Raw genomic sequence first — 27,397 nt, 5'->3', positions numbered from 1 at the left:
TTTGATGCGTTTTTCTGTGAATCATATTTTGGATGAATCAGAGCAGAAGTGAGGTGATTGAATTCTGATTGCACGGACACCTTAAAAGAGACAGGAAACCCAGGAGCAGCTGCAGGAAGTGCAGTGGTGTGGCTTTGCTGCTAAACTTTTTAATGACCATTTTCCTTTCTGCCCTCAGACAGATGCAGCTGACGCTAAACGCTGCCCAGTCTGCGAGATAAAGAAGAAAAGCAGCCGCCCGAGTCACCGCCCCGGGGATCCAAAGACACAGGCCGCTCCGTTTTATCTCAGCACGTCCAAGACACAGGGTTTAAAGAGAGAGTCTACAGGGGCAAGGCTTGCTGAGAAGGCTTACACAAGCAAAACGATGCCATGATGTTCCTGACGGCGTCTCTGAGTGCTGATAGTGGCGCTGATAAGCAGCAGGAGCGGCAGAGGCTGAGAGCCACATCCTCAGAGGAGCTTCGAGCGGCAGCCGCACAAACACACGAGGGTCACAGGGTGCGCTCCCGTCGACAGCGTCCCGGGGCCTGTTCAGGGTTTTTCATGTGTTTACCAACAGAAAAGCACTCCGAAAATAAGACGGCTATTTCCAGACCCCCCAGCCCCCTCGCCCCTGCGTTTCCTTCATCCCAGCGGTATTTTCGGCCATGTTTTTCAGCGGCTGGCCCGCGCACCCACGGGCGCGTGGGCATCGCTAAGCACACGTCCCGAAATAGGACCCCCGCTGCGTCATGCCTTCATTAGCCGTACGCACCCCGCAGGGGCGGGCGCGGGGGACTTTTAATGGCAGCGGTATTACGGCGCTTTAAAGGTCGAGAGCTCCGACTACGCGCTCACCGCACACTGCACACAGCCACTTAAGATTAGATTAGGGCAGCTGAATGAAGCACAAACACAAACCAGAGCGCCCGCGCTCGTCCCGCCGCTCATCCCGCCACGCTCCCGCCGTTACCCGCATCCTCACTTCCCCTCCGACGGGGCCGCTGCAGTAACCAGCCCTGGCTAACGGGGCCCGCCGGTCACAAAGGGGATTGAGTTCTTACTGCAGTTAGACTCCCTGTTTACCGGCAAAATCCAACATCTCGTCTTGACCTCGAACATTCCTCTCTCTGGCAGACGAAGGCTGACAGACAGACCGCAAACAGGGCTTCAGCGTGGCTCAGTCAGCAGGGCGCTCGTCTGGGGTGCAGGCTGAGCCCTACGGCCCAGGCTCGAACGACGACCGTGTCATTACCAGATTATGACATCAGCAGAGTAGTGCATCTCCTCCAATCAGAGCCCACCTCACTGTGACAGCACATCAGCCTATCGGAGGACAGCTCCTCCCCGCTCTGGTCTCCCGCCCCTTAGCGCACTGTCTCTCTGGCTGAATGCAGGCGAAGGCTGCTCCTACGGCACAGTGTCCCACTCACACCCAGACTCCCGCATGTGTGCCTCCCCCCTGCCTCCCGACACACAGTATACTGCATTAACACACAGCGGTGGGCACCAGTCTGCCACACAGACCCCTTCATGGGAGCTCCAGTTAGGAAACCTCAGTGGTGCCGTTGAGTGCCCTTAAAAGCAGACACGCCTCAACACTATGGTCCTCTGAAGAAGGAGCACAGCTACACACCTGTCTCCAGGGCTCAGAGCGTGCTAATAATCGCAGGCCTGACAGAATGATCATTAATAAGAGCCGGTGAGCTGCAGGGAAGCGTGTGTTCCTGCACACTGCTCTGCATTGCTGTTTGTGTGGCACGGCTTCCTCTTTCCTCCGCTGAGGTCCTCGCTCGGGTACTGAGTGAGCGCTATCCTTGAACACGATCAGCTGATCAACGCATTCCTGTCTGATGACGGAGCATTCTCTCTCTCTATCTCCCCCCTCTGTCCCTCTCTCTCTCCCTCTCTCTCTCTCTCTCCCTCTCTCTCTCTCTCTCTCTCTCTCTCTCTCTCTCTCTCTCTCTCTCTCTCTCTCTCTCTCTCCCCTTCTCTTCCTCTCTCTCTCTCTCTCTCGCTCTCCCCCCCCCCCCCCCCCCCTCTCTCTGGGCAGGGTGTGACTGCAGCGCGGTGTGGAGGTGTTGTGTGAGGGTCAGGGCGGAGTGGCAGTGGTGTAGCTCTGTGGTGGACATGATCTCCCCTTTCCTCTGAGAGAAGGTCAGCAGCTCCTGTTTCCTGCCTGACTGTTTCTTCCTACCTACAGTGTAAATACTGCAGCCACTTCCCCCAGCTGGACAGCTGAAGAATGCGCTAATGAAACGCTACTGTCCCACTTACCTATATGCCATCTTTATTCCAAACCCAGTCACACACAGCTGTACCGCTGTATAATAATAAGGCCCCACTGCACTGCTATACAGCACTTTATAGACCTCCCTCCCCCATTCTAATACAGCCCTCTACAGACCTGCCCCCCTTTCTCCACTCTACTACAGCACTATATAGACCACTCCTCCCCTCTCTCCACAGTGCTGTATAGACTACCTCTCCAACTACTCTAATACCGCACCGTATTGACCTCCCCTCCCCAAGTCTATACAACCCTGTATAGACGCCCCCCCCCCCCCTCTCCACTGTAATACAGCGCTGCATAGACCATCCCTCCCTTCTCTCCACAGGGCTGTATAGACCTCCCCCCGCCCCTCCACTCTGCTGCCCGACCCCCACCCCGGCCCGCAGCTCTCTGGCTGGTGACTGCAGGAAGTGAGGGAGCCTGCTGGCCCAGGCTCCCCACCCCTCACGCAGAGAGACCAATCATGGAGGGTTCCGGAACAAGAGAAACCCAACACCGCTTCCTCACAGAGCCCCCCCCCCCCCCCCCCCCCCCCCACCGCGCCTGTGCCGAACTCTGCAGAGTGCAAATAGAGGACCTCAGACCCCCCCCCCCCGATCCACGCAGGATTCATCACCAGGAGCAATCAAATGCTCTCTCTTCCCTTCTCTTAGCTTCCACAGCTCAAAGACCGGGAATGGGCTGCTTAGTGTAAAGGTTTGGTAATAAAATATAAATACTAGAATTTCTATTGATTCAAAGACAAACAGAACTCTCACAGCTGCAATGAACAGATAAATATATAATTTGATAACAGATAATACTGAATTCGAACAGAGTGGATAATCAATTTCATATCGCTAGAAAAAATGTCTACACGTCTACACTACCCCCAGGTTAATAATGAATACATCAGCATGCAGACCTGAAAGGAAGGATCCTTTTGCTGGGTTTAGAGAAGCAAGCGCATTTCCTTGCCACCTGGTTATCAGATCTGAAGATCTCTGCAACAGGAAGGAAGACCGGCGCAGAGAGAAGCCTGCCGAACAGCTGCCGTTTCACTGCCGTTTGACGCTAACGCAGCATCAGGATCACACATGCTTCTCATCACAGAAACCTGCAGATAACCCTGCAACAGAGCACAGCAGTAACTCTATCATCACATGACCACTTCCATACGTCTGTGGAGGCCGGGCTCCTCACTAGCGGTGAAGAATGTAGGCCTGCATGACCAGGCGGATCTGGGCTCCTCTTGCTGTGGACGCCTGCGTTTCGCCTAACACAGACCAGAGCCTGTTCCTACAGCTCTTTTCATCTCTCATCAGGGGATAAATTATAAGTAATGTGCTTCCTGAAGGCATGCAGTTTGGCGTAGGAAGGCCAGTATTCAGAGGGAGTTTCCGCAGGTGCGTCTCACACAGAGATCCGTAAGACAGGGCAGGACAGCACCCAGAAATGGGGCCCCGAGAGAGAGCTAGTGGTACCCCGAAACGGCAACACCCCACCCCGGTCCCTGGCAGCGGCTCTCACAGGCCCCTCCGAACAGGCAGCAGAACTGGGAACAGGCCAGACAGAAATATTATATTTGTGTAAGAGGTGGGCAGCCAAGGATAAGACTGCTGTCTGACATCACGGGAGTGTGCGGTTTCTAAAGAGCGGCCGTGACGGGAACGGCATTCGCGAGAGGCTGTGCAGTCGGTTACACACCCCCCTCCCTCTCCCCGTCTCCCCCAAACAGCAAAAACAGGTGCCATTCAACCCGCGCCGGCGTGCTGAGGAACGGAAAACGTCTCCCCAGGGCGACGCGGAAAGTGGTTTACCCAGAATGCATCTGCACCCACAGTGCAGCGCCGCCAGCTCACAGCCTGAGCGGGGTCAGTCGCACCCTCCCACAGAGTGCTGCTATTAGCGCGCAGTTCCTACAGACGCAGGGTCAGGAGCGCGGCTTTCGCAGCTCTCAAACACAGCTCAGGGCTTCAAGGTGCCCAACGGCTGTGGAAATAAAGCAGGGGCCTTTTCTGTCTGTGAGCCATCTGACAGACACCGTGGCAGCTTGGGGGGGGGTGCCCCCTGCTTTGATGACCTTCCTGGGATGTGGGGGGCAGCCTGACACCTTTTCGCCCTAGCACAAACGGCGCAACGGCCGTTAATCCGCACTGTTGGCGGAATTAGCGACAGGTTAGGTGCCTGAAGACGACCCCATTTGCAAAATTACAGTTACTCAGGAATATTGCTCAGGGGGGTTTTAATGTAATCACCTCCACCGCGGTGCACCAGTTCGAGCAGGAATAATAGGGATTTGTATAATCGTCCATTTGCTTACCACGGGATTATCCCGGCCCGCTGCACACGCCCGGAACAGGGCTCCCCTCTCTGCGCGCACGGTCACACGGCCTGGCCCACTTGGAACCCGTCCCGACACGCCAGTCATGAAGGTACAGCTGTATGCTCAGCTGATCAACAAAAAAAACACGCGTGCAGACACAGCACGGTCCCCGAACGGTCACTCGCACCCCCTGCGGTCGGCCACGCCGCCGCGCTGTCCATTCACACAAAACCAAATGGCGGAAAGATTCTGACGGAGGAAATCTGTGGGTGTGTTGAGCTGGCAGGAGCTTACGTTCAGTTTCATTCAGTCACCCGGCAGAGACACTCACCCAGAGCAACTCACAGCCTAAACGCACAAAAGCACATCTAAAACAGTCTCGTGAACAGCAGCACACGCAGAAAAGAGCACGTCTGAACACGTGTCGGACACACTCAGTCACACATGCAGCTGCCAGGGCTCTGTCCTTCAGACTGGGAATGAATCAGCGTGCTCTCTTCTGTCTTCCAGCGGGAGGTGACATATGCATCATTACAGCTATTTCTTCAGGAAAGCGGATTCAGCCTTCTCGACTTCCCGGGAAAAAGAGGCAAATTTATGCAGTTTTAAATAAACATGAGACGTAACGATCAAATCAAATCTAACCCTAAATACAACTGATGAGGAGACACAGCACCTGCTCCTGACCTGTTTTTTTCTGACGTGAAACACGGGTTAAATCACAGGCCGCTGTAATCACATTCAGTAAAAGTGGAACGCTTTTCCTGGAACACACACCTCTCTCCAGGACACAGACACACAGGTCTCTGTGAGTGAACACATGGCACAGGGTTCATGCTCCTCTCCCAACGCAGACGCTCTCCGTGGACTGAGGAAACACACAGCACTACTGCTCACAGCAGTCCAGGACCGGGGGCCGGGGTGGGGGTGGGCTGTGGTGGGACGGGGGCGTCGCTTTCCTCTGCTTTTCAGAGTGTGCCCTTGGTGGGAGTCCGGCGCAAGGTGCCTCAGTCCACTGTGCAGCTGGTCTGTCTCTCTCTCTCTCTCTCTCTTTTGCTGTCTCACTCCCTCCGTTGCTCTCTCAGTCTCTCTCTCCCCATCCTTCTCTGTCACTCTCTCTCTGTCTCCATACTTCACTCTCTCTCTCTGTCTCCATCCCTCTCTCTCTCTCTCTGTCTCTATCCCTCTCTCTCTCTTTCTCTCTCTCTCTGTCTCTATCCCTCTCTCTCTCTCTCTCTGTCTCTCTCCCCCCTCCCTCCCCCAGGTCTTCCAAGTGCACTACCTGCCCGTAGGCCTCCGTCACCATAGCAACATTTAACAAGTTGACAGTTCTCCCCGACGTGAACCTGTGGGAGAATGACAAAGCTCAGGCCGCCGTTACTAAGCAGCGTCTAGCGTTTCTCCGGCTTCTTCTCCTCGCTGTGATAAGTACTTTTGTGAATGCCTACTCAAATAATGTTTCAAAAAATGAGTGCGTCATCCGCACTGTTAACATCCAACACTGTAAAATAAGTGCTATTAAAGCTATTTACATCCAACTATCTCATCTGGAAAAAAAAAGTGCATTAGAGCTATTAACTTCTAAATAGCATGAAAAAATGGGTCCATCATCCCAGCAATTAACATCTGACTAATATGAAAAATTTAACGTGTCAAAGTCATTAGCGTGTAACGCACATTAAAAAATTAGTGCGTCATCGACTCCATTAACACAGAACTAAAAATCCTACACTCCTGAAAGAGCTGCATTAAGCAAAAACATTGAGCCTTTTGATAGAGAGAAGTGTGTTCCGAGCACGCAGCCTGAGGTGTGTAACGCCCCTCCACAGCACTGCCCGGGACTCAGCCACAGGCTCGGCAACCCCAGATGCACTCTGGGAAACACAGGAGAAGCTGCACCCCCGGCCCCTGCAGTCAGGTAAAACCTCCATAAAAATGCCTTTTCAGGAGATATTTACAGTTTTTTCCAATGCATGTGCCAAAGTACAGGAAACCTGCTTCCTCTCCCAGCTTAATCATCCCTCAGCAGAGCGAGAGCGAGGGAGAGACAGACACATAAACTTTTACACAGCCTCCGTTTACTGGCCTAAAATATACCATAAACCTCAGGACCTGCATAAGAAAAGTGCACAGCGGTCTCTGACCTTAACCTGAAAGCATAAGGAAACCCTGTATCGTGTACATGTGTACAGAGTATTAGGTCACACTGCAGGCATGCGCTGAACGCAATACGTAACCAGAGAAGCATTTCTGAAATGCCCCCCCCCCCCCCCCCCCCGGCCGGGATTTTCAGCCTGCATTGCTTCGGTTTTTTTAAATTTGACCCGTTAACCCATGAAGGACGCATCAGACAGAGGAGACCCATGTCAGGATTTCTGGGTGAAGGAAGTGTTTCTGGTGGCGTGGGGGTCATGACCTTTTGTCCCGGAAGCACTCCCAGGCCCTGCTGTAGGAGGGCATCAAACAGGAAGTGGTGCACAAATACCCCCAGAGATGTGTGCTCCTCGTTCCTGACGGCCCAGGAACCGCCCAACGGCTCGGAACCTCAGAACCTCAGGAGGAACCACGCTTACTGCCTGATCCCCATAAAAGGTCACAGCTGAAAAACACTCTGTTCCACAGACAGTACACCTTCCACCGACCTTATCTGATCATCTCGGGGTAGGCCCCAACTGCAAAACACTGTGGCAAAAACACGGGAGGGGGGGGGGGGTGTGGGGGTTACACAGCTTTGAATTCAATTTGTAGAGACAAACAACGTTGAAAAATATTTCCTGTGAAATCGTTATCATGCGATATAGTCTTGTTTAAGCACAACAAGCCTGCAGCGTAACAAACAATTATATTTGAAGACATCAACCAAAAAAAAAAACATCACCCTAAAGCACGGGACGCGTTTCTGCTCGAACCTTAGAACAGGTCGAGAGTGTTTCTGTGTCGTTTCGCTACTTGTACCTACTCAAATTTTGCCTGACCAACCTTGTGCTGTAAGAGGCTTCACGCATGTGAAAATGACAAAAAAGCTTCCCCTGTTTAAACAAAGAAAATATCAGAAGGCAACAGGCCTACACGAGGGCCAACAGAGACACTGTACAAAGTAAAATGAGCAACCCTGAATCAAATAAACACAATTTTGCATGCAGGTCCACAGAAACACCACACTGTATCTAACATCCATTCCACAGAAACAGCAGAGTCTATCTGTTCCACAGGCACACCACAGTGTATCTAAGACTGCCGGGAGCGAAGCAAAATTGTACTTGTGTAAGGAAACACAAAAAATCTGTGCTTTTCATCCAGCAGTGCTGGCACAATCTGCACCACTCCTCCGAGAGCAGTTCATCTCACAGCTGGCATTTAGCATGCAGGCTACATACAACCAGTTTCAACTTTAACTTCTTTCGAAAGAAGTCTTCTTTCTAAAGAAGACAAATCTGTAAATATTTGACGACGAACCCCATGTTAAACATTTGATTGGGCAAACACCACAGGTCACAGTGCTTTTACACAGGTACTCTAGACACAGGTGGCATCAAATATCCACCTGTTTCACTGGGCAGGTCACAGCGCTGCCTCATGGTTTCACAGTCGACCAAGGGCCTTTGAGGTGGAGTCAGGGCTGAGAATACTGCTCTGCACATATTCATACGCTGCCTCCGACCATATGGAAGGGACAAAACAAGAAAACTACCGCGCAACAAATTTATTCTCCGATGAGAGCTTCCGAGGCTTCTGTTTCTCTGGAACTGTGCTAAAAGATCCACCTAAACCACACTATTCTGTGATTCTAGTGAAATGCAAGTGAATGTAAGTAAGTGAAATGTGTACGCACTGTGACACCACTACAATCAAACGTCCAGTGAGCACGTTGTGACAGTGCTGTGGATTTGCCTTAACTCTGAGGGTGAGGGGAAACCTTGAGCTGAGAGGTTCAAAAGCCGTCTGGACACATGTGGTGTAGCCTCAGCTCGCACGGGTACATTTCAATGGGCTTAGCATGTACATTACATTCACAATTTCCATTTATTCATTTGGCAGACGCTTTTATCCAAAGCGACTTTGACAAGCGAGGCAGAGTACAACACAAGCAAAAAGCCACAAAAGGAGCGGTCAGTTATCACGCATCTCAGGACTCTGATTGGCTGGAAGGAGCCAGTGACAGAGGCTGCTACGGCCTGGCCGCGTCATGTGACTGCGCATCACAATGAGACACAGAGTGCAGCCTATCCACAGGGCAGGAACAGAGGAGTTCTCATGCATCCTATGTAAAGGGACTGATTGAAATACATTGTTCCAGGGAACTGGAGAGGGGGGGATAATAACTTTATTAGCAGATGCATGGAACAGTTCATTCCTGCTACACACAAACTCTGTCTGGAAGAAAGTCACTCATACAGTCGCCTGCAATTACCATTAGACTTAAACATACCAAAATAAACGCCTAATTCCGAATAAATGTTTAACCATGCGATGACAGTATAGGGTTACAGAAAGCTAAAAGGTACAAGGTCTCATATGAAACGATGCTGTTAACAGAGAGAGGATGAAAATGACTGTACCACGGGCTCACTGAAAGCTGGAATGGGACGGCAGGAGGGCCCAGGCGCTGGTATCCTCCCGGTGAAAGTCACGCATGTGTGGGTGGCTCGGCTTCAGCTGCAGGTTCGAGCTTGTGCACAACTCATTTCTGTCTCTTTTTCCCCTTAATGCAACGGTACATTAGGCTCATCTCTCCACCGTAACCTCTGCACTCGAACGGGAGTAATGAAGTGAGATGAATGCAGTCCCTCCATGCGTCTGCAATCGAATTTTTTACCGCACCGCACGATCACACGGTGCACCGCAGTCAGGTGGGTGCTCCAGCGATACGATCCGCTCGTGGGAGTCTGACCAATCACAGGGAGTCTGAGAGCAGCCACATGACGGGCCCCTATCCTCAAGCAACCAAACCAAATTCTTCCACCACCGGCATGTGACACGGACAGTCTCAAAGCCAGGCTGTGGGGCTCGGCTACACCCCCACCACTCATTTTCCACCACTCTGCTCTGCTTTTCTCCGGGTCGTCTGTCATTTAAACTGCACTTGCACAGCTGCTGCCTAATTCTGAAGGGACCGTTTTACAGCAGAAGTACGGGCCAGAGGGCCCCAGGTCTCAGCGGTGACCACGGTCCACTGCTCTCCCTCCTAACTCAGTCAGCACTTAATCCTAAACCCGTGTCTCAGGTGTCAGACGGCCGTCGAAAGAAAACTCTAAAAACCTGCTGGATTCTGGCCCTCGGGGAGTGAATTTTCCCAACCTTTGTTAAAATAACTTATAATACCAAGACAAACCCCTGAGCATTCCAAAAATATCTCAAAAGCAATGGCTGACACAGTTGAAAAGATATTAAAACTTTCCTTGCACGTCACAGGATGTGAGGTCTCGTAATTAGCGGGTGGAAAGTCGACAAAGACTCTACAAGCCAAATGTGTGTTTACTGGTACAAGAGCAGAATTGGAGTTTACACATATGCGGCTGTCAGTTACTTCTCTAGCACTTCTCAGATACGTTACACTTTACATGAGGAACTAGCATACTATAATATGGCACTTGACTACCTGCACGCTACAGCATGCTGTTATTTTCTCTCCTGCTAATGCGCTGAGCATGTCTACATACATTTCTAGGGAAACAAAAACAGGCAGAAGAAGAGAAGAAACTCGTGGAAGCACTTAAAGACTGCACACGGACAGTCTCAACTTCACAAAGATCCAGATGCACCACCATTACAAAAGTGCCACCATCCATTTTATTCATGAAACAAATCGAGATTTATGACACATCTTTCAGTGGAACTCCTAATGCAAGTTTGGAAGCGATATTCTGAGTGATTGAGGCTGATAGCCCGCACCACTGCGGTTACAGCAGCTGGCTGATTAAACCGCCGTATCTACGGGAAGACAGGGTCCACTTCCTGCTGATGGGGTTTATGGTGGGGTTTCCCGGAGTGATTTGTGTCATAAAAGCAGGAACCGCCTGTAGAGTCTAGCCCTAATCTAACACAGTGTCTGCCGGCCTTTCACCTGTTTCTACACTAATTATCTGAGGGCATCAACAAATATTTAAACACCACCAAAGGACATTCTCTGAGAAATTACTGGGACTTCCCTTTGCTTTTATGTTACATACACGCATAAATACTGGGAGCTGAAAAATGTATTTTACATCTATTGATAAAGAACCGAATCCATTCAGGAATGTCATACTCAAGTGTTTGCCTGTGCAAACAGCCCTACCAAGTGTGAGAGACAACTCATACAGTACGTCCAGCCACACGCTTTCCCTGGGTGTATTTGTTTCGGATGACTGGCTGTGGTGCCCTTTAACATTACACCTAAAAAAACTGCTGCGTCCTGTGGAACATGAAGGAGGGTGGCGGAAGTCGCGGATCGCTGCTCCCGCTGAAAATCTTTAACCAGGGGGAATGTGTGCGTGTGGAGGGGTGAGGCCTCCCATTCCACCTCTCTCCAGACCAGGACTGGAGTCACACGCTCAGGTTTGCTGAAAACAGCACATACATGCCTGTAGGGTATACAGGCCATATTTCACATGCTTATCTTCCCTCATGCCTGAGACTCTGTGCCATTTACCCCTCACATGATGCACAAACCAGGCACCTTACTAAAGTTCTGTTAGCCTTTGACGTTTGAGAATTTATTTCTATTATCTTCATTACATTACATTACATTGCATTTAGCAGACGTTCTTATCCGGAGCAAGTTACAGCACAAAAGAACAGAAGTGTATCGATTCAAGCGTGCTACACTGTCAGACCAGGCAAACAACCATCCTACACCAGTGAGAGTGAGCACAACACCATTCAAGCCGTTAAAACCCTACCACAACGTAACTTGTGCTAACCTCACTGGACAGCCTAAAACAGCAACACTGAAATAGGGAAGTGATTGAGAGAGGCATCTCTGGCTGTGGGAAGCCCCCTGATTCCTGGTGCGTCTAGAGCCAGCGGAGGTGTCCGTAGTGTCTGTGCCCTTTGCACAACCCACACAATGCGAGCGCCACGCCCAGCTCCGGCCGCCCCCGAACAATGCCGAAACGGGCCCTGCTTCCCCATCCCCCCCCCCACGCACACACACGGGGCGCTGGGGGGCTCAATAATAGGAAGTTCTCTTTGAAGAGGGGAACCGAAAAAGCCATTTTCACTGGGAGAAACAATCAGCGCGTTGCAGATTTCAGTTTTGATTCTGTGTGAAAACGGGGATATCGGCGGCGGCGCACAATGCGTCAGCTGTGAATGAAAATGATAACGGCCACAGGAAACGGACACAATGCACATCCAACGCAAAGAGCGCGCAAACACACACTCCAAACTCCGAGATATTATTTCTCACTATTCAGTTACGTGCATAAACAGACCTTATCTTTCATACGGCAATTCAGAGCACGCCGTGACACATTCAGATATTACATTATGTCTCATTGTCTGACTGCAAAATGAACTGCTCAGACACTGCTAATTAATTATTAAATACTACTGAATTTAAGCACTGCAACAAGTAAAGTTGAAAAGAGCCGAAACAGGACAGATTCCTCCCTCAGACTGTAGTCTCTTGAGGTCCAGCATAACACAAGGTTTGCATTAAATTTTCGGAATAGCATGGGGATTTCAGATGCCTTCCAAGCCCCCCCACCAAATCTTTTATCCATTAACCAGGTCTGGGGATGTTACGCAACTGCACATCCATCTTGGAATCCTAGCACTAAGAGCTTAACACACTCCTCAGGAATGCGATTATGACCCTCCATTGTCCAATAAAGAGAGCAGGCCAACTTTATCTGTACAGTGCAGTTATTCACTCAGACACAACTCTCTTTGCCCTGCTTCACGAAAAACTGCAAGGGCTTCACAAACTGGTTTGGAAAATAATGTAAAATATTAATAATTTCCCCAGATGATTTAAAACATTTTGCCTCCCTGTTAGACCAAAAAGACATTGCTAAGCATTCAGATACAGACCCAGACTCTGAGCCACCGGTGAGCATGTGCGTGCCACCATTTCAGCTCTGTTTCTGCTGATCACTGATGGTAAAACAGCACATCCAGTCAGGACCAAGGGTGTCTGGAAACATATGAGAACATAATCACAACGTTTAAAGCCATTAACAGGCAGTGACTGGTTGATTCATAGAGCATACAGCCTGTAATGTGTGCAACACATGTGGAGCTAACTGTGTGAACAAAATTCACTTGTACTGCAAACGCCCTAATGTTCTGCTTAGAGTAAATAAGTGATTGTTATCTTTCAGGTCACAGAAACAGAGGCTGTAACATGGGGCTACGCTTTCAAGAAAAGGAGAGGAATTGTCAAAAATATAGAGATGAGCAGTGTAACCAACCCCAGAGGTCTGTCTCTCTTTCAGGAAATGATGTCACGTGAGGCGTGAGCTTCCATCCAAACAACATTGTTGGGAATATTAGCACAGAATGCCTTCCCCATCCACTCAACTCCCTGGTGTTTCTAAACGCCTCTTTTCTGCCAAGCAGACGCATTCACAAACAGCTAAAGAGAGGCTGAATTCCCCAGCCTTCCAAAGCCAAGGCCCCTTTCAAAAAGCTGCCCGTACAGCCAGACCTCACTCTCCCTGGCATGTACGTGAGAATTGCCTGTTCCGCAGGAAACCAGCGCGAGTCATGCTCCTTCCAGATGCTCAAAATTCAGTGAGACAAACAGCAAGCACAAGGCCACCCAGTCGGGGGTTCGGTGACGTCCTGTGTCCTCACGAAACGAACGACGTACGTCCAAGAACAGGCAGGATCACAGAGCACAATGCCACTGTTTTCACCCATTTTAACTAAATTATGGGTTCAGCTCAGGAGACATAAATCCCGCTATTAGCGTATCTGAAAGCCTTTCCTGAGTTTCTTCTGTAATAAAGTCTGGAAGGTTAAACCCTACTTTCACCAATCCCCACACTCAGACTGTTGTTAATGTTTCTAAGCGTATTACAAAGAGCAATGACCTTTTTAACGAAAGATGACACAGGGCCATGTTCTGGAAAACGCTCTCACTCATTCAGCAAGGTTGATGAATCCCTGAACACACTGACCGCAGAACCTGGGAAAATACCACAGTCCAGGTAGGGAGATATGATCAGACGTCACGCCCCAGACTCCTGGAAGTGCTGTTTCAACATGCTTCTCAATCCTCACATTCAAAGCATTTTTGTCAGAATCTTTGGTGCTGTTTCCGCATTTTTAATTTGAGGTTACCCTTTGATAATGAGACAGATTAAGGGAAGAAGCTTCACTCACATGTGAAAATACACTGTCTCTGAGCAGCCAGGCAGCATGGTAGGTGACCGGTGCAAAGGCCACTCCCTATTCATCTAATATGATCATTAGGAGCCGAGCTCGTGAAGGTAATCATGTAGGATGTAATTTCAGCACTCATGAGCAAATAGTGGTTAGTGCTAATGTATCATTTATCAGTTCTTACTGAGAAGACGGCATAGTTTTGCCCATGGCTGTAACCTGTGTGCCAGTCTGTAATGTGTATACCAGGCTCTTGCAATCTGGCCTATAATAATCCCCTCTGTTAATTTACTAAATAATTTCCTCCCCAAAAATAATCCCCCCCTTGCTCAGGTTATCACAGCAAAGAGAAATGGCTTTCAGTTGACCCAAAATAGTGAAATGAAGGTTATATAAATAATAAAGAAAAATTCCCCCAGTAATTTTGTTGCAGGAAACACAGCCTACACTAAAAATGGTGCACAGACATGTATGTGTGTGTGTATGTGTGTGCACGTTTGCATGTGTATGTGTGTTAGATTGTGTATGAGTGAATGTGTGTGTGTGTGTGTGTGTGTGTGTGTGTGTGTGTGTGTGTGTGCTAGTTTGTGTATGAGTGTGCGCATGTGTGTGTGGGTGTGTATGTGTGTTAGTTTGTGTATGATTGTGCGTATGTGTGCGCGCGTGTGTGTTAGTTTGTGTATGAGTGTGCGTGTGTGTGTGTGTATGTATGTGTGTGCATGTTTGTATGTGTATGTGTGTTAGATTGTGTATGAGTGAGTGTATGTGTGTGTGTGTGTGTGCGCTAGTTTGTGTATGAGTGTGCGCATGTGTGTGTGGGTGTGTATGTGTGTTAGTTTGTGTATGATTGTGTGTATGTGTGTGTATGTGTGTTAGTTTGTGTATGAGTGTGCGTATGTGTGTGTGTGTGTGTGTGCGTGCGTGTGTGTGTGGTGCGAGGGGGCAGAGGGTAGGGGTACGCCAGTCTTGGGAATCATCGTTCAAGTTCACAATTCGGCTTCAGTCACCTTGACATGACACTGACAAATGCCACACAGTGCTGCCAAATAGTGATCAGTGTGGGCACACGAGGACTGCCTCACCACACCATGCCATCACTCTCCACGGACAACATTCCTGCTTCCACAGCAGTGTACCTCCAGACCGCGGAAATTACCAGAACCTCAGGTAGTCAGTGTCCATCTACAGACCCGAACAGGGAAAAACACTGTGCTGGCATGCTTGTGAACTCCAGCTGAACTGAATGGAAGGAAAAATACACAAACAAACCCCCGAATTTATGATTAATTCCATCTGTCCCTGGCACCTGACCTGTGACAGCTCAACAACAGCAAAGGTGAAGCTGTTTAATAGCTCACTTGAGCATCCTTATCATTAGGGCAAAGTGCGTTTTTGTTTGACATTAATGACCCAGGCGGACCTTTTTAGAGATTGAACAGCAGTTCCGAGTACTCACGTGAAGGGCAGGACATATCTGCATTCCTTTGGTTAGCTGAGGCAGAGTCTGACTGACTTCACCCAAATTAACAATCAACACTCAGAGACACAGAAGGGCAGCGTCCTGTTCAAGAATTAAACACCTCTGTGAGGGGTCCCTTTCCTGAAACACCCCACTCCGCCCTGCCCCGGCCCCCGGCCCCCCCCCCCCCCCCCCCCCCCCCCCGCACGAGAGCACAGCTGGAGTGGACACGGAACACACACCTGCGAACGTCACGTCTCACCAGAGCCCTTTACAGCCAAGCAAAACACGCTGCATTATTCACTGCCACTTAACTTCGGCTTCCTGAAATGTTACACTGTCAGGGGTCACAGAGTGGCAGCAGCTTTAATCATTCATAGGCCTGCCTCGGCGCTGCCATAGATACCTGCATAAAGCAAAAAAAATAGCCTGCCTGATGTTTACCATATCATGCTTGACACAACCCTAATTCCACTGCAAAGCTACAGGTAAAGCATATGGCAGGTGAGTGTGTGTTCTCTAACATGGCCCCAAACCTGTGGAGTGCCCTCCATAGTCACCTGTACACTGCACAGACTGGCTGAGCTCTTCAAAATGGAATTTCATAAAAACATATTTTAGTCTCTTACCCTTTCTGATTACCTTTCTCTTTTCCCACACAATGATTCACTTTGTGTTTTTTTTCCACCATCTGCATTTGCTTCTAATACTGCACTCTAGAGAGCCCATATTGTGAAATCAAAAGTGCTTTAGGAACAGAAAGGACTATTAATATTATTATAAACACTTTAATGCCTTTCACTGTTCAGTCTGTTCACTTCAAGAATATATCTGACACAAATTCGGAGATCACACAGGAGCGTCAGAGACACGGTTTTTCACGGCTGGGTCAGCCTACACACGCTGCGTGCTGAAGGTTTCCTCCTTCCTCCTTCACGCTCGATAGCTCACATCCTCCGGCTCGTTCTCACCTGTTCCTGCCAAACGCAGCCGCCGGTAAGCCCTGTGACATAAGAACGCGCTTTTTAATCAGGAGGGAGAGCTGCTACCTTTCCGCCTCTCTCATTTCCTCTCCCGCTGTAAACAGGCGGCTAATGGCACAACTAAACGATTAAAATAAATTCTAATTAATCCCCAGAGTGTTTGGAATGATTGATCAGAAAGGTCTGGGCCACCGAGGGGTGCCACTCATCTCTGAAGCTTTAAAAGTCTGCAGAGGTGACCCTTCTAAACATAGCAAGCACCCGTACCAAAATACCTGTAAGACTCCACAGGGTATTTTTTGTCCACTAAGACTTTGGATGAGGGTGAACTGGCTACCTCAAAAGGCCATTTTTTCTTTAATTCTCTGACTAAAGTAAAGCCAATTGACCCTTTTAACTCTTCTGAAACCACACACTCTTCCACTGCTATACTCACACTGAGTGCTTTTTCCCTAGAAATGGAACAAAACTTTTTTTGTTTGGTTTAAAAGCTCGGCCCTCCTTCAGCAGAGCCGGCTCTGACTGCACAGGTGGAGAGCGATTCCACGGAAGCGCCTGCTCTCTCAGGAGGCCCACGCACTCTCACCACAGCCTCCGCCGGGCGGGAGGGGGGGCGCGAGGCGGGGAACAGGCGGGCGCAGGGGAGGGGGCCCTCCCTCCCTGTCTCCTGCCAGCCTCGGGGACGGTCCCCCCTTTCCATCTGAAATAAAACCCTGACTCCTCACGCCGGGGCCCCCGTCAGCACGGCTCACTGCCCGCGCACAGAGAGAGGGGGAGTCTTCTGCACCTGCGTTGCTGCGATGCAGGAGCCACGCTGTGCACTTCCGAAAACACGGAGCACACAGAGGGCCTCACTTAACGAATCGCAATTCGTTGACATGACACTGACAAATGTGTACTCACTTAACGAATCGCAATTAACATGAAAAAAACACAAAATGGGTTTTTTGGCTTTTTTCTTTTTTTTACGAGTAGCAATTCCAATGTTATCGTTTTGTGACATTAATGCAAGCATGTGATAATGCTATTGTAATGGGGATGACACAAGCATAGAGAGCATACATTACCAGCCCATCTTCCTGCACGTCCCACTGAGCTCACTGTGGTGACATCATCATCTGCAAACACTTGCATAGCCGGTGTTACTATTTTATAACAACTTCCCAGTTTGAACATTTCTGATGAATTACAGAATTCTTAATTTCTACTCCGGAATAACAAAACTACGGCTTCTGAGTGAGTTGCTTTTTTCAAAGTAACATCCAGATGATGAATGAATACATTAGCATGCTGAATGAGAGTATAATGCTGGCACTGCATTGAAATGCTCTGGTTTTACTGGAGTGTGAGTGGTATTTACTTTAGCAGAAGCTACACGCTTACAACAGGAAGTGAAAAGGGCTTTGAATCATTAGCTGTGCATTAGTGCTGCATATTGATGGGAAACTCTAGGTTCAAACCAGGTAAGGCTCCATTTCACACTGTTTGCTCACAATTTTCAATACATTAACTGAGACTTGATGTTTTTGAGGCAAACAGCTACATTCAAAAACTGTAATGTGCAGCTGAATTTAATGTTTCTGTCCTGTTTTAGTACAATGATATTCACTCCACTATTAACATGCAAAAGAAAAAAAGCTGGAGGCTGAAGATCAAGATGTTTGAATTTGTTGCATTTATCCCAGATTGTCGTTACATAAATACAATATTTATGTGAAATAAACAGAGAGACGTGAGCCCCCTAATCTTCATCTTTGATGCCCGGTTATGAAAATGCTAATGGATATCAAATGTAATCATCCTCGAGTTATACAAGTCACTCATGGTGATTCTGTTTGTCAAAGAAGCACTGATGAATAGCAGCACTAGGGGGTGAAACAGTGGAGAGGAATAACACACTACATTTTGTACTGCTTACAATTCTGAAAGCAGCAGCCTTGTTCATGTCCAACAGCTAACCATCTCTGAGGTACACAAAGAAAATATAAACGGTCATTTTATTCAACAGTGACCAAGCAGTTACTTTTTTTTAAGAAAAAGAGAGAGTTTTTCCTGTACCTGCATGCCTTTACTGACTGCTTCATTTTCTCTCGCACATTGCCCTTGTTGTGGCTTCATTCGCTAAAATGTCCTCTGTCTCCCTCAGCACCTTGACATTTCTCTTCCTCCTTCATGCCTTATTGGTGACCATACACAGTGAATAATATTATCTCTGGAAAACCCATATCAGCAGACAACTTTGCAGAAAAAAAAGAAATGGGAGCAATGTTGTGAGGTGATGTCTGCTTTTCAATTACTTTCCTTGACTTCCTTTACCTGTGAACTCCATTTCCAAAAAAATGTCACCAAACTTATTACACACTGAAAGTGACACACATCAGTAACTGATTTCACAAAAAGAGGTTTAAATAAAAGACACAGTGATCCAGTCTAAGGTCTCCATTCCTCTGGAGTTGGCCATGAGCCTGTCCACAGTCTATTAGTTCTAATAACTGTTCTACTAAATTGTCACGCAATTGTAGAACTACAAGTCCAGTTTTTCTGTAAAACAATTTTAGCCCATATTTCCGTCTAATATCTAAATTTCTGCCAGTGGATGGACACAGTAATAGGAATGTAGGAGAGTCCTATCTGAGGAAGATGAGTAAACCTCGCATCCTTGACTTCCTTTACCTGTGAACTCCATTTCCAAAAAAATGTCACCAAACTTATTACACACTGAAAGTGACACACATCAGTAACTGATTTCACAAAAAGAGGTTTAAATAAAAGACACAGTGATCCAGTCTAAGGTCTCCATTCCTCTGGAGTTGGCCATGAGCCTGTCCACAGTCTATTAGTTCTAATAACTGTTCTACTAAATTGTCACGCAATTGTAGAACTACAAGTCCAGTTTTTCTGTAAAACAATTTTAGCCCATATTTCCGTCTAATATCTAAATTTCTGCCAGTGGATGGACACAGTAATAGGAATGTAGGAGAGTCCTATCTGAGGAAGATGAGTAAACCTCGCAAACAGCAGGTGTTAACAGCATTGCAACACTACGCCACGTAAAGGGCCCATTAATGAGTCTGCTTAGACTGGCTCTGTTCACTATTCCAGAGCGTCCACCACAGCCAGGCCCCTGTTAGTGCCATCATCACCCAGCAGTACAAAAAAGGGAAATATCATTACTCCAAGTTAGCTTCTCACTCAGGGAGAGAGGAACATGGCTGTTACTCGGACCACTTTGTTCCAGACAAGACTAATCTGCTCCAGAGCAAGCTTCCATGCTAATCTGAGCCTGAGTCTGCCCTGCTTCCTGACACAGTTCACTGTGGGGAGGGGATCACACTTAAGGACCAAATGCTTTTATTGATTCACAACATTGATTTATGACATTGTTGCCTATTATCTTAGATGAAGGGTGATTTCTATTAAGATTACCCTACAAATATCATGCCATTTTCATACATTACATTACATGCATTTAGTCTCATCCAGGGCGACTTCCAGCACAACAGAACATAACTGTATCCATCCAAGTTAAATGAGCCACAGATATGCATATTTTATATACATGTTTAATTTTTTTTCCTTGGTGCACAAAATGTAATGCATGTGCTTAAATGCTTTTGACACTCCTGTTATGACGGAACCCAGAGCACAATGTTGGACAGACTCTCCGTGTCACCGAACAGCACATCTGCGATCACTCCATAAACCCATATATCATTTCATCATCTCTAACACATGCTGTGTATCCAAACCAACTGCTTTCATAAACAACACATCTACTGCTGTTTTGTGAATAATCCCCTTCCTTCCACACAGTCTTCAGACATGGCTTAATACCTAACACTTTCTACAGCTCATATAGAGTACAAGCAAGGCCCGAACTTGGAACCTAAAGCCATGCAATACAAAGCACAACAAACTACATAAATGTAACATTACATCATCAACTTCCTTGTTTTCCTGCCTGAACAGTACACAAGTGTGTGTGAGAGGGCATTTGATGAGCCAGGGAAGACTGCATGCCCTAGAAATGAAGCCCCCCCACCAGACATCTGCCCCCGACCCCCCCGACCCCCCCCACACCCCAGTGTGCCACTTACCCCACTGATTTGACTTTTGCAAGGTACAGGTGTCACCCCTACAGCAAGGAGCAACCGGAGATAAAACAGAGCCGTAAAACCACAGCCATCTGCAGCTCAGAGCGCCGCCGTCGAGCGAAACGTAACTGTTTTTACCTTTCTTCTTTCTTTCATGAAAACAACCTCAGGTTTTTCCAGCAGAGAAGTGCAGAGTTTCCATCGCGTCAGTCGCTTCTTTTGGTTCCAAATGAATAAGAGCGAGACAATGCATCTGACAACAACAAAGGGCCGCTGAGTACCTGTCACACAACGTCACCATGTTCACCGCGACTTTTACACAAACACCCAATGCAATTCCAGTTTGAAGTTTGGAGTTTGGAGTTTGGAGTTCGAATTTGGAAAATTATGCCAAATTTTGCAGTGACACATGATTGGCTGAAAATCCAACCCATTGAATCAAAATGTATCACAAAGATACAATCTCTCTGATATGAATTCACTTGCTTCCTGCCACTAACAATTTCACAGCATAAAGGTAACAACTCTCAAGCAACAAATCACAGCACCATACATATCATGTACAAAGTTTCCTCCTGGTCTCCTATGGATGCACTGATTTGTCAAGCACAATCATATGAGTTATGGGGAATTTACACTCCAATGTATCAGGTACCACTGGTCAAACCACGTTTTTTTTTAGCTACACCACAGTTCTCACCTAATACGTAAATTAGCGTAACTCAGAATAGAACCTAAAAACGAATCCGTCGGGCGTATACAATGGAATGTAGTTAAGAACAATCAACACAACTTGCATCACAGCCTGTAACGCTACTGACGACGACAATTACCTTTTGGTCCACTATGGAGCAGACGAGGTCCTTCACCGCAGAAAGGGACAGGTCATTTGCCTCGAGGTTCACCGTTTCCCTGGTCAGTCCTATCTGCAGGAGGAAGGAAACGCCGTGGAAAGAGCCCCGGGAGTTGGTGGGGCTGGGAGCGCTGGCGCTCCCGTTCGACAGGCGGCTGTACAGCGGAGCCGGCGGGCTGGGGGACGGCGAGGGGGTCGGCGGCGCAGTGGGATGCTGAGAGAGGAGCGGCACTCTTGATAAGGACGGAGGAGACGAGCTGCTACCGGTAGACATTTGCTTTCTTCCTCTAGTTGATCCAAAAAAGAAAACTGTTCAAGGTGCGAGTTCAGTAATGTTCCTGAAATGAACAGCTCTAATCAAAAGCAGCACTTTGTCAGTTCTGACATTTTTTGTCCGGTCTGTAGGAGCTACGCAGACAAGATGTTCGTTGAAAGTGTGGAATCCGTCAAAAATCAAAGGATGCAGTGATGCCGTTTTCTTCCATGTGGAAACGTGTTCGGCTGTATTTCCAACGAGATAGTATTCTGCGAGAGCAAAAAGTAAGATGCAAAAGGTAGTCGCTGTCAGTTACAGTACTGCTTCTTCACACCACACAGGTGAAATGTATGTTTCAGCTGAAGTCATTCGAGCACATGTGTTGAATCCGGCAGCATCCCCGCTAAATGCCACAGTTCACGCTCCGTGGAAAATGCCGCTTGAGCGTGCGCAGCCAAACAAAAAGTATGGTCTGATCCACAGGAGCCCACGACACCCCAACACGCTGTTCTCAGTGCAGTCAGTGCGCTCACTAGAGGATGGGCATTTTTCTCCGGCGTTGCTTGCTCTCGTCAGACGTCCTGGCTCTACCACCGGAAATCTGGCAAAAAAGTCAGGGCGCTAAGCAATCGTTTGACTAGCTGTGAACGGGGGTAACGGGAGAGGCGACAGAAACACCTGGAATGGCAACAGGTATTGCGTAAAGTCGTTCATTAACTTCTGCGCCATTTCTCACCGTTACTCCGTTGTTTCTGAATAGGCCAGCGCTTTCCATAGCTTTCATTGCCGAGCCTCAAATGCATAACTTGCTTTCAGTTCATTTACTTGTTTATCTGTAGGTATTATAATTAATTCATTTTATTACTGATTAAAATAAATTACGCCAGGCAAGAAATGTGGAATTAATCGCAGACAATTCTTACATAGTATTAACATATTACCAAATCAAAGCACATGTTTTGCAATCAGCGGAAAATCTGAGTTGTTTTCAAATATTCATGTATGCAAGAGCTTACTGCAGTTACTGTACCTGCTTCGAGGTATTTTTACACTTCGTTATTTTACTACAGAACAAGACTTAAATGGTCCCTTTTATGCTTCTCTGAATATTTCAGCAATACGAAAAGTTTAAATGTAAACAGGACATTGTTCCACCAACAAATTAAATGAATATAACAATTTAAAACCCATAACTGCTGCACAGCATAAAAGCAACAAATAAATTATTTCTAAATGATTAATTATTCGGCCTAACACAAGGTATGACCAGTTGCATCGCTTTAATTAACATGTACAGTAGCCACTCCATTGTACACAGCAATGCCGGCAAAACCTAATATTAAGGATGAATTCAATGCAAAACAGGGTGGTATAATATCGCTGGCTGGTACGTATACGTTATGATCTTCCAGCGATGTTTTAACAGTAGTGCAAATAAAACGATATTTCTCCCAGTAATAAAATGCTAGTAATTCTAAATGTTGCAACGGTTGTTCTGGTGTTACGGACCGTCGAAGCACGGCTATGTGCGAACTTTCAATGTACACATCTGGAGCCACGGCGTCCACATCTGGACCCTCCCACTCTCAAATGGATAGCGGACACAGCAACTCGTTCAGTTCACGCATACCAAATAAATAAGTTACACAACAGCAATACTTTAGCTATTGCTTTTTTATTCCTGACATTGCTGAAATATAATGTAACCTTTAACGATCCGTTAATTTCAATATTATTTAGAGAGGAAAGGTTCTCTTTAAGAAATGCGTTACCTTTATCCAAAGGGCGGTTTTGTTTCCCTGGGAGGAGGACTGCACAAACTTCTAATTCCAACATGAATCAAAAGCAAAACACTGTAAGTTGATTCATAACGTCGTTTAGCAAAAGAGCGGTGCTACAGTTTTTCCACTGCAAAAAAATGCATTTGAGTGAGTAAGCTTTGGCGAGCAGCGAGTATCATTTCCTACTTCTCCACTCTTGGAAAACTTTCTTCTCGCTGCCAGTTCGCAGCTAGTTCATGCGCATCTTATTATCCCTCCAGCTGTAACGATTCCCCTCCTCCAGTAAGAACAGAGCAGGATAAATGTTTTCTGGGAGTTGTAGTTCAGCCGTGTTTATTCCATTAGCCACTGTAACATCAGCCTCAAAAAAATAAACTACAATTCCCAATATATAATAGCAGTCCTGCCTGCGCATGCGCACTATGGACGTTTCTCTTTTTTTCTTGGTATTTGCGCTCAAGCTGTAATGATGGATGAGGTATCTGCGACCTCTAACGGTGCGCTTGAAAACACATCAGAGACGGTCGAGAGTAAAACGGGATGGTTATCAAAGCGTACACATTTCACCTACCGCTGGAAGCCTGCATGGTTTAAGTTAGGAGAGACTAAACTCTTGTATGGTGATAAGGAAGAGGTAAGATCCCTGGTTGCCAAAGAGCATTAGGCACTCAGGTGCTTGAAGAGCTTAGCTGCGTCTCCAAGGCAACAGAGAAAGCTTATTTAGTGGTGGACGAGCACCGCAGCACTGAATAATTTTGTGTATTTTTTTCTCGTCAGATATTTCAATTGACTGTAAAGTTATCCTGCCATGACGAACTTTCAGATTATATAACCCTTCGTAGGATAACTGCTGTATGTGTTCCCACACTTATTATATTGCTGTTGTGTTACCATAGCAGCCTGAAATCCAGTCACATGTAATGTGAAACGGAAATTAATTACTTAACCAGATAGCACAATTACGTAAATTAACGTTTGACTGAAATTGTAAAAATTTCTTTTTAATGTGTGTGAGGACCTGATCACGAGGTACACTATAAATCATTCTCAACTTTTTAGAGCAACGTGAACTTAGCCTGACATTAGTTAGCACTAGGTTAGCTATCAAGCACGTTAGCTGTCTAGTTCTAATTCCTCTCGAATTCAGTTATCTAGCTAACTAGCCAGGTTGGTACAAAATTATATAGGCTAGCTAGCTAAATACATTTTAATGCACAGATCTAGCTATATCTGGCGTAGCTACATTAGCTATCTATTCATTAGTTATAACGCACGTTAAGCCTTTCAGAGCGAAAGTGTGAATAATACCTTGTTATTGAGCTTTAAAATGTAGGGTAGCCTCGTGTATGTTGCAATCTGTTGGCTAGTTATGCTAGATACTTTAACTTCAAGCTAAAACTTTTTCATAGCGCGAAACTGTTCATTTCCTATTCACGTTAATTATATTGATCATTGCACTTTATTAAATTGACTGTGTGTCCAGGAGACTCGGAAGAGCATCGACCTCGTAGGTGCCAAGGTTGACGTGATGGACGGCGATGGGGTTTTCGGCTGGACCGTAACCCCGAAGGACGGCAAGCGGACGTTCTGCCTGCGGGCCGGCAGCGAGCTGGAGCGGCAGGACTGGATGCTTGCGATATGCCAGGCGCAGCTGCGCGCCAGAGCGCAGCCGTCCAACGCCTGCGTGCTGCAGTAGCGCGCAAAACGCACCGCTTCCCCTTCGCTAACATCAAAATAAGTTTGTTTGGCACATAGCCTTTGTATGTCTAGCTTTTATACTGAATTATATATATATATAATTATACGTTCTTACTAATTTTATCAATTTAGCATTGGATATACTTGCATTTGTAAAGGAGACGTGTGTATGGAGTATTTTTAAATTTAGTTGACTTTCCACCTTTGATAAGTAGTGCAGTTAAAGACAACGTTTTATGCTCAGGGAAACAAAACATGCACGTCATCACTGAGGAGCTTTTAATCTGTATTTAAGACCGCTTTTCAGTTTAATAAGAAAATGCAGTATTTGCCATGTATTTTACTGTTAATAGTTCTTGTTGCTTTTTATTTTATTACTATTACAAGAGACGTTTCCAAAATGATGATGTAAAACTTAAGCGGCCACACAGAAAACGCCAAGCAGTGCCAGATTTAGTGTTTCACTGTTTTGTTCCACAGTTTTAAATGAAATATGTTTGCACAACAGCCCATAAGATAAGTATGTTTTCTCTTCCTAAATTGACTGTTGCAAGCTGAGACACAATGCTAAAATGTGTTGTCCTGCATTATTATCCTTGAATTCTGTACATAAATGCATCAGTGTTTAGTTTTGCAGTGTTACTGTGCAGAACTGTTTCCTGAAGTACAATGGGCTGCACAGACCCGGTCCCTTTATAACCATACACATATGATTGCATTGTCAAGATACAAGCTGCTGTGTAAATATTGACAGTTGCCATGGTACAATGCTTCCCTGAGATATCCTAGAGCTAAAGGAAATGCAGGAGCAGAGAAATCCTCTCCTCTGACAGAAATTATAAGACCATCCAAAAGAAAACTTAGAGGCAAAGTGCATTCAAACAGAAAACAAGAACAAGCATCAAGGCAATGGGGTTTCTAGCAGGAAAGCGGTTTGTGCTCCAGTCTTTCCGTTACCCGTTAGCCCTCTGTGGATGTTTCCAATGGTGGTAAAGCACTGCACTCCATCACCAGCCTCATCCTGCAGGGCATGGACCCCCCTCTAGGTGGCGCTGCCAAGCTTAATGATGAGAGACACTGTTAGAGAATCTGCCATTGATTGATAAGTTATTCAGCGAATATTGCATATTTATCTTTCACAGCAATGACCCATTAGTTATATCCTGGATCCTTAAAAGGTATGTTACTATAAAAGGCTGATTCAAATTGACAGTCAGTTAACAATTAACGTCAACTAGGGATTCTCAAGTATGGAAATTCAAAACAGTATAAAGTCCATCTAGTAAAGTGACATGGAAAGTTGCACAAACAAGACACCTTTAGCAACATGAAAAAGCATCATTGTCAAGCAGTGCTGAGATCACAAGTGTGTGCCAAGATCAACATGTAAATACAATGCAAAGTACATGATCTATGATAACATACCCTGAAGCAAACCTCCTTATACAATTACATGAAACTTTGAAGTACTTTTCCACATATATAATTACACATGAGGGGAATGAAAGGTCATGCTTGGGTAGGGGGCTGAGTCTGGGTCTCTGATGGAGCCTCTGCAGCGTCTCCGCAGTCCTCACGGCAACAGGAAGCTCCTTCTACCACGTGGGAGCCAAAACAGACAGAAGATGCGAAGTTCTGAGAGGGGGGAACAGCCAAGGGTCCTGAAGAAGCTTAGCACAGAGGCCTAGCCAGTGTGTAGGGTCTCGAGAGAGACTGAGGAGGGAGCCATTCCCTGCACGACTCGGTAAGCTAACGGCAGCGTTTCGACATGGCCGTGAGCCACCAGCTGTAGCCAGCGGAGGGAGATCGGGATGGTGAGACACGGGAGAATTTCAGGGCAGCGGTATTCTGACTAAGATGCAGGAGTTTACCCACACATGCAGGGAGGGCAGCGAGGGCGCATAAGACGTAGTCAACATGGGAGAGAACCGGGCCTTGGACCAGCACTTGGGTTGAGTAGGTGGTGAGGATGGGGCAGATTCTTCTGGTGTTGTATAGGAACATGTTGTTTTGTATTTTATTACATTACATCACTGTCATTTAACAGACACTCTTATCCAGAGTGACTTACATAGGTTACAGTATTTATCCATTTATACAGCTCAATAATTACTGAAATACTATACCTTGAGCAAGGGTACAGCAGTAGTGCCCCATCAGGGAATCTAACCAGCAACTGTTTGGTTACACGCCCTGCTCCTAACCACTATGCTACACTACGGCCCATTGTTTTATATCATTGTACCTGCCACTGCTCCCCAATATTTTGTATTATTGTATCTAATGTTGCATCAGTTACACAGTACAGGGAAAACAAAATATTATGAAACAAGAACATCAGGGAAGGAGGAAGAATTCAGTCCAGGTTTGTACTGCTGAAT

At 46.9% G+C, this 27,397-nt stretch overlaps 2 protein-coding genes across 2 annotated transcripts in view; one reads left to right on the top strand and one right to left on the bottom strand.

Moving 5' to 3' along the window:
• Positions 1–23,521, bottom strand: part of LOC118791992 (serine/threonine-protein kinase D3-like) — a 49,378-nt gene extending 25,857 nt beyond the window's left edge. Inside the window, exons 1-2 of the mRNA XM_036549617.1 lie at positions 23,310–23,521; positions 21,262–22,138 (exon numbers count right to left, since the gene is read on the bottom strand). Of these exons, the coding sequence (XP_036405510.1) occupies positions 21,262–21,555 (294 nt within the window). The 5' untranslated portion in view covers positions 21,556–22,138; positions 23,310–23,521. The remainder of the gene's footprint in view (positions 1–21,261; positions 22,139–23,309) is intronic.
• Positions 23,522–23,787: 266 nt separating this feature from the next.
• si:ch73-111k22.3 (pleckstrin homology-like domain-containing protein) lies at positions 23,788–25,014 on the top strand. The gene is made up of 2 exons (XM_036550169.1): positions 23,788–23,952; positions 24,802–25,014. The coding sequence occupies exons 1-2, from the start codon at positions 23,788–23,790 to the stop codon at positions 25,012–25,014; spliced, it is 378 nt and encodes a 125-aa protein (XP_036406062.1).
• Positions 25,015–27,397: the final 2,383 nt, after the last annotated feature.

This window comes from Megalops cyprinoides, chromosome 17 (genome assembly GCF_013368585.1).
Source record: "Megalops cyprinoides isolate fMegCyp1 chromosome 17, fMegCyp1.pri, whole genome shotgun sequence".
Taxonomy (NCBI): Eukaryota; Metazoa; Chordata; class Actinopteri; order Elopiformes; family Megalopidae; genus Megalops; species Megalops cyprinoides.
Note: the sequence above shows the minus strand (reverse complement) of the source record. Positions and strands in the feature narration are given on the sequence as shown.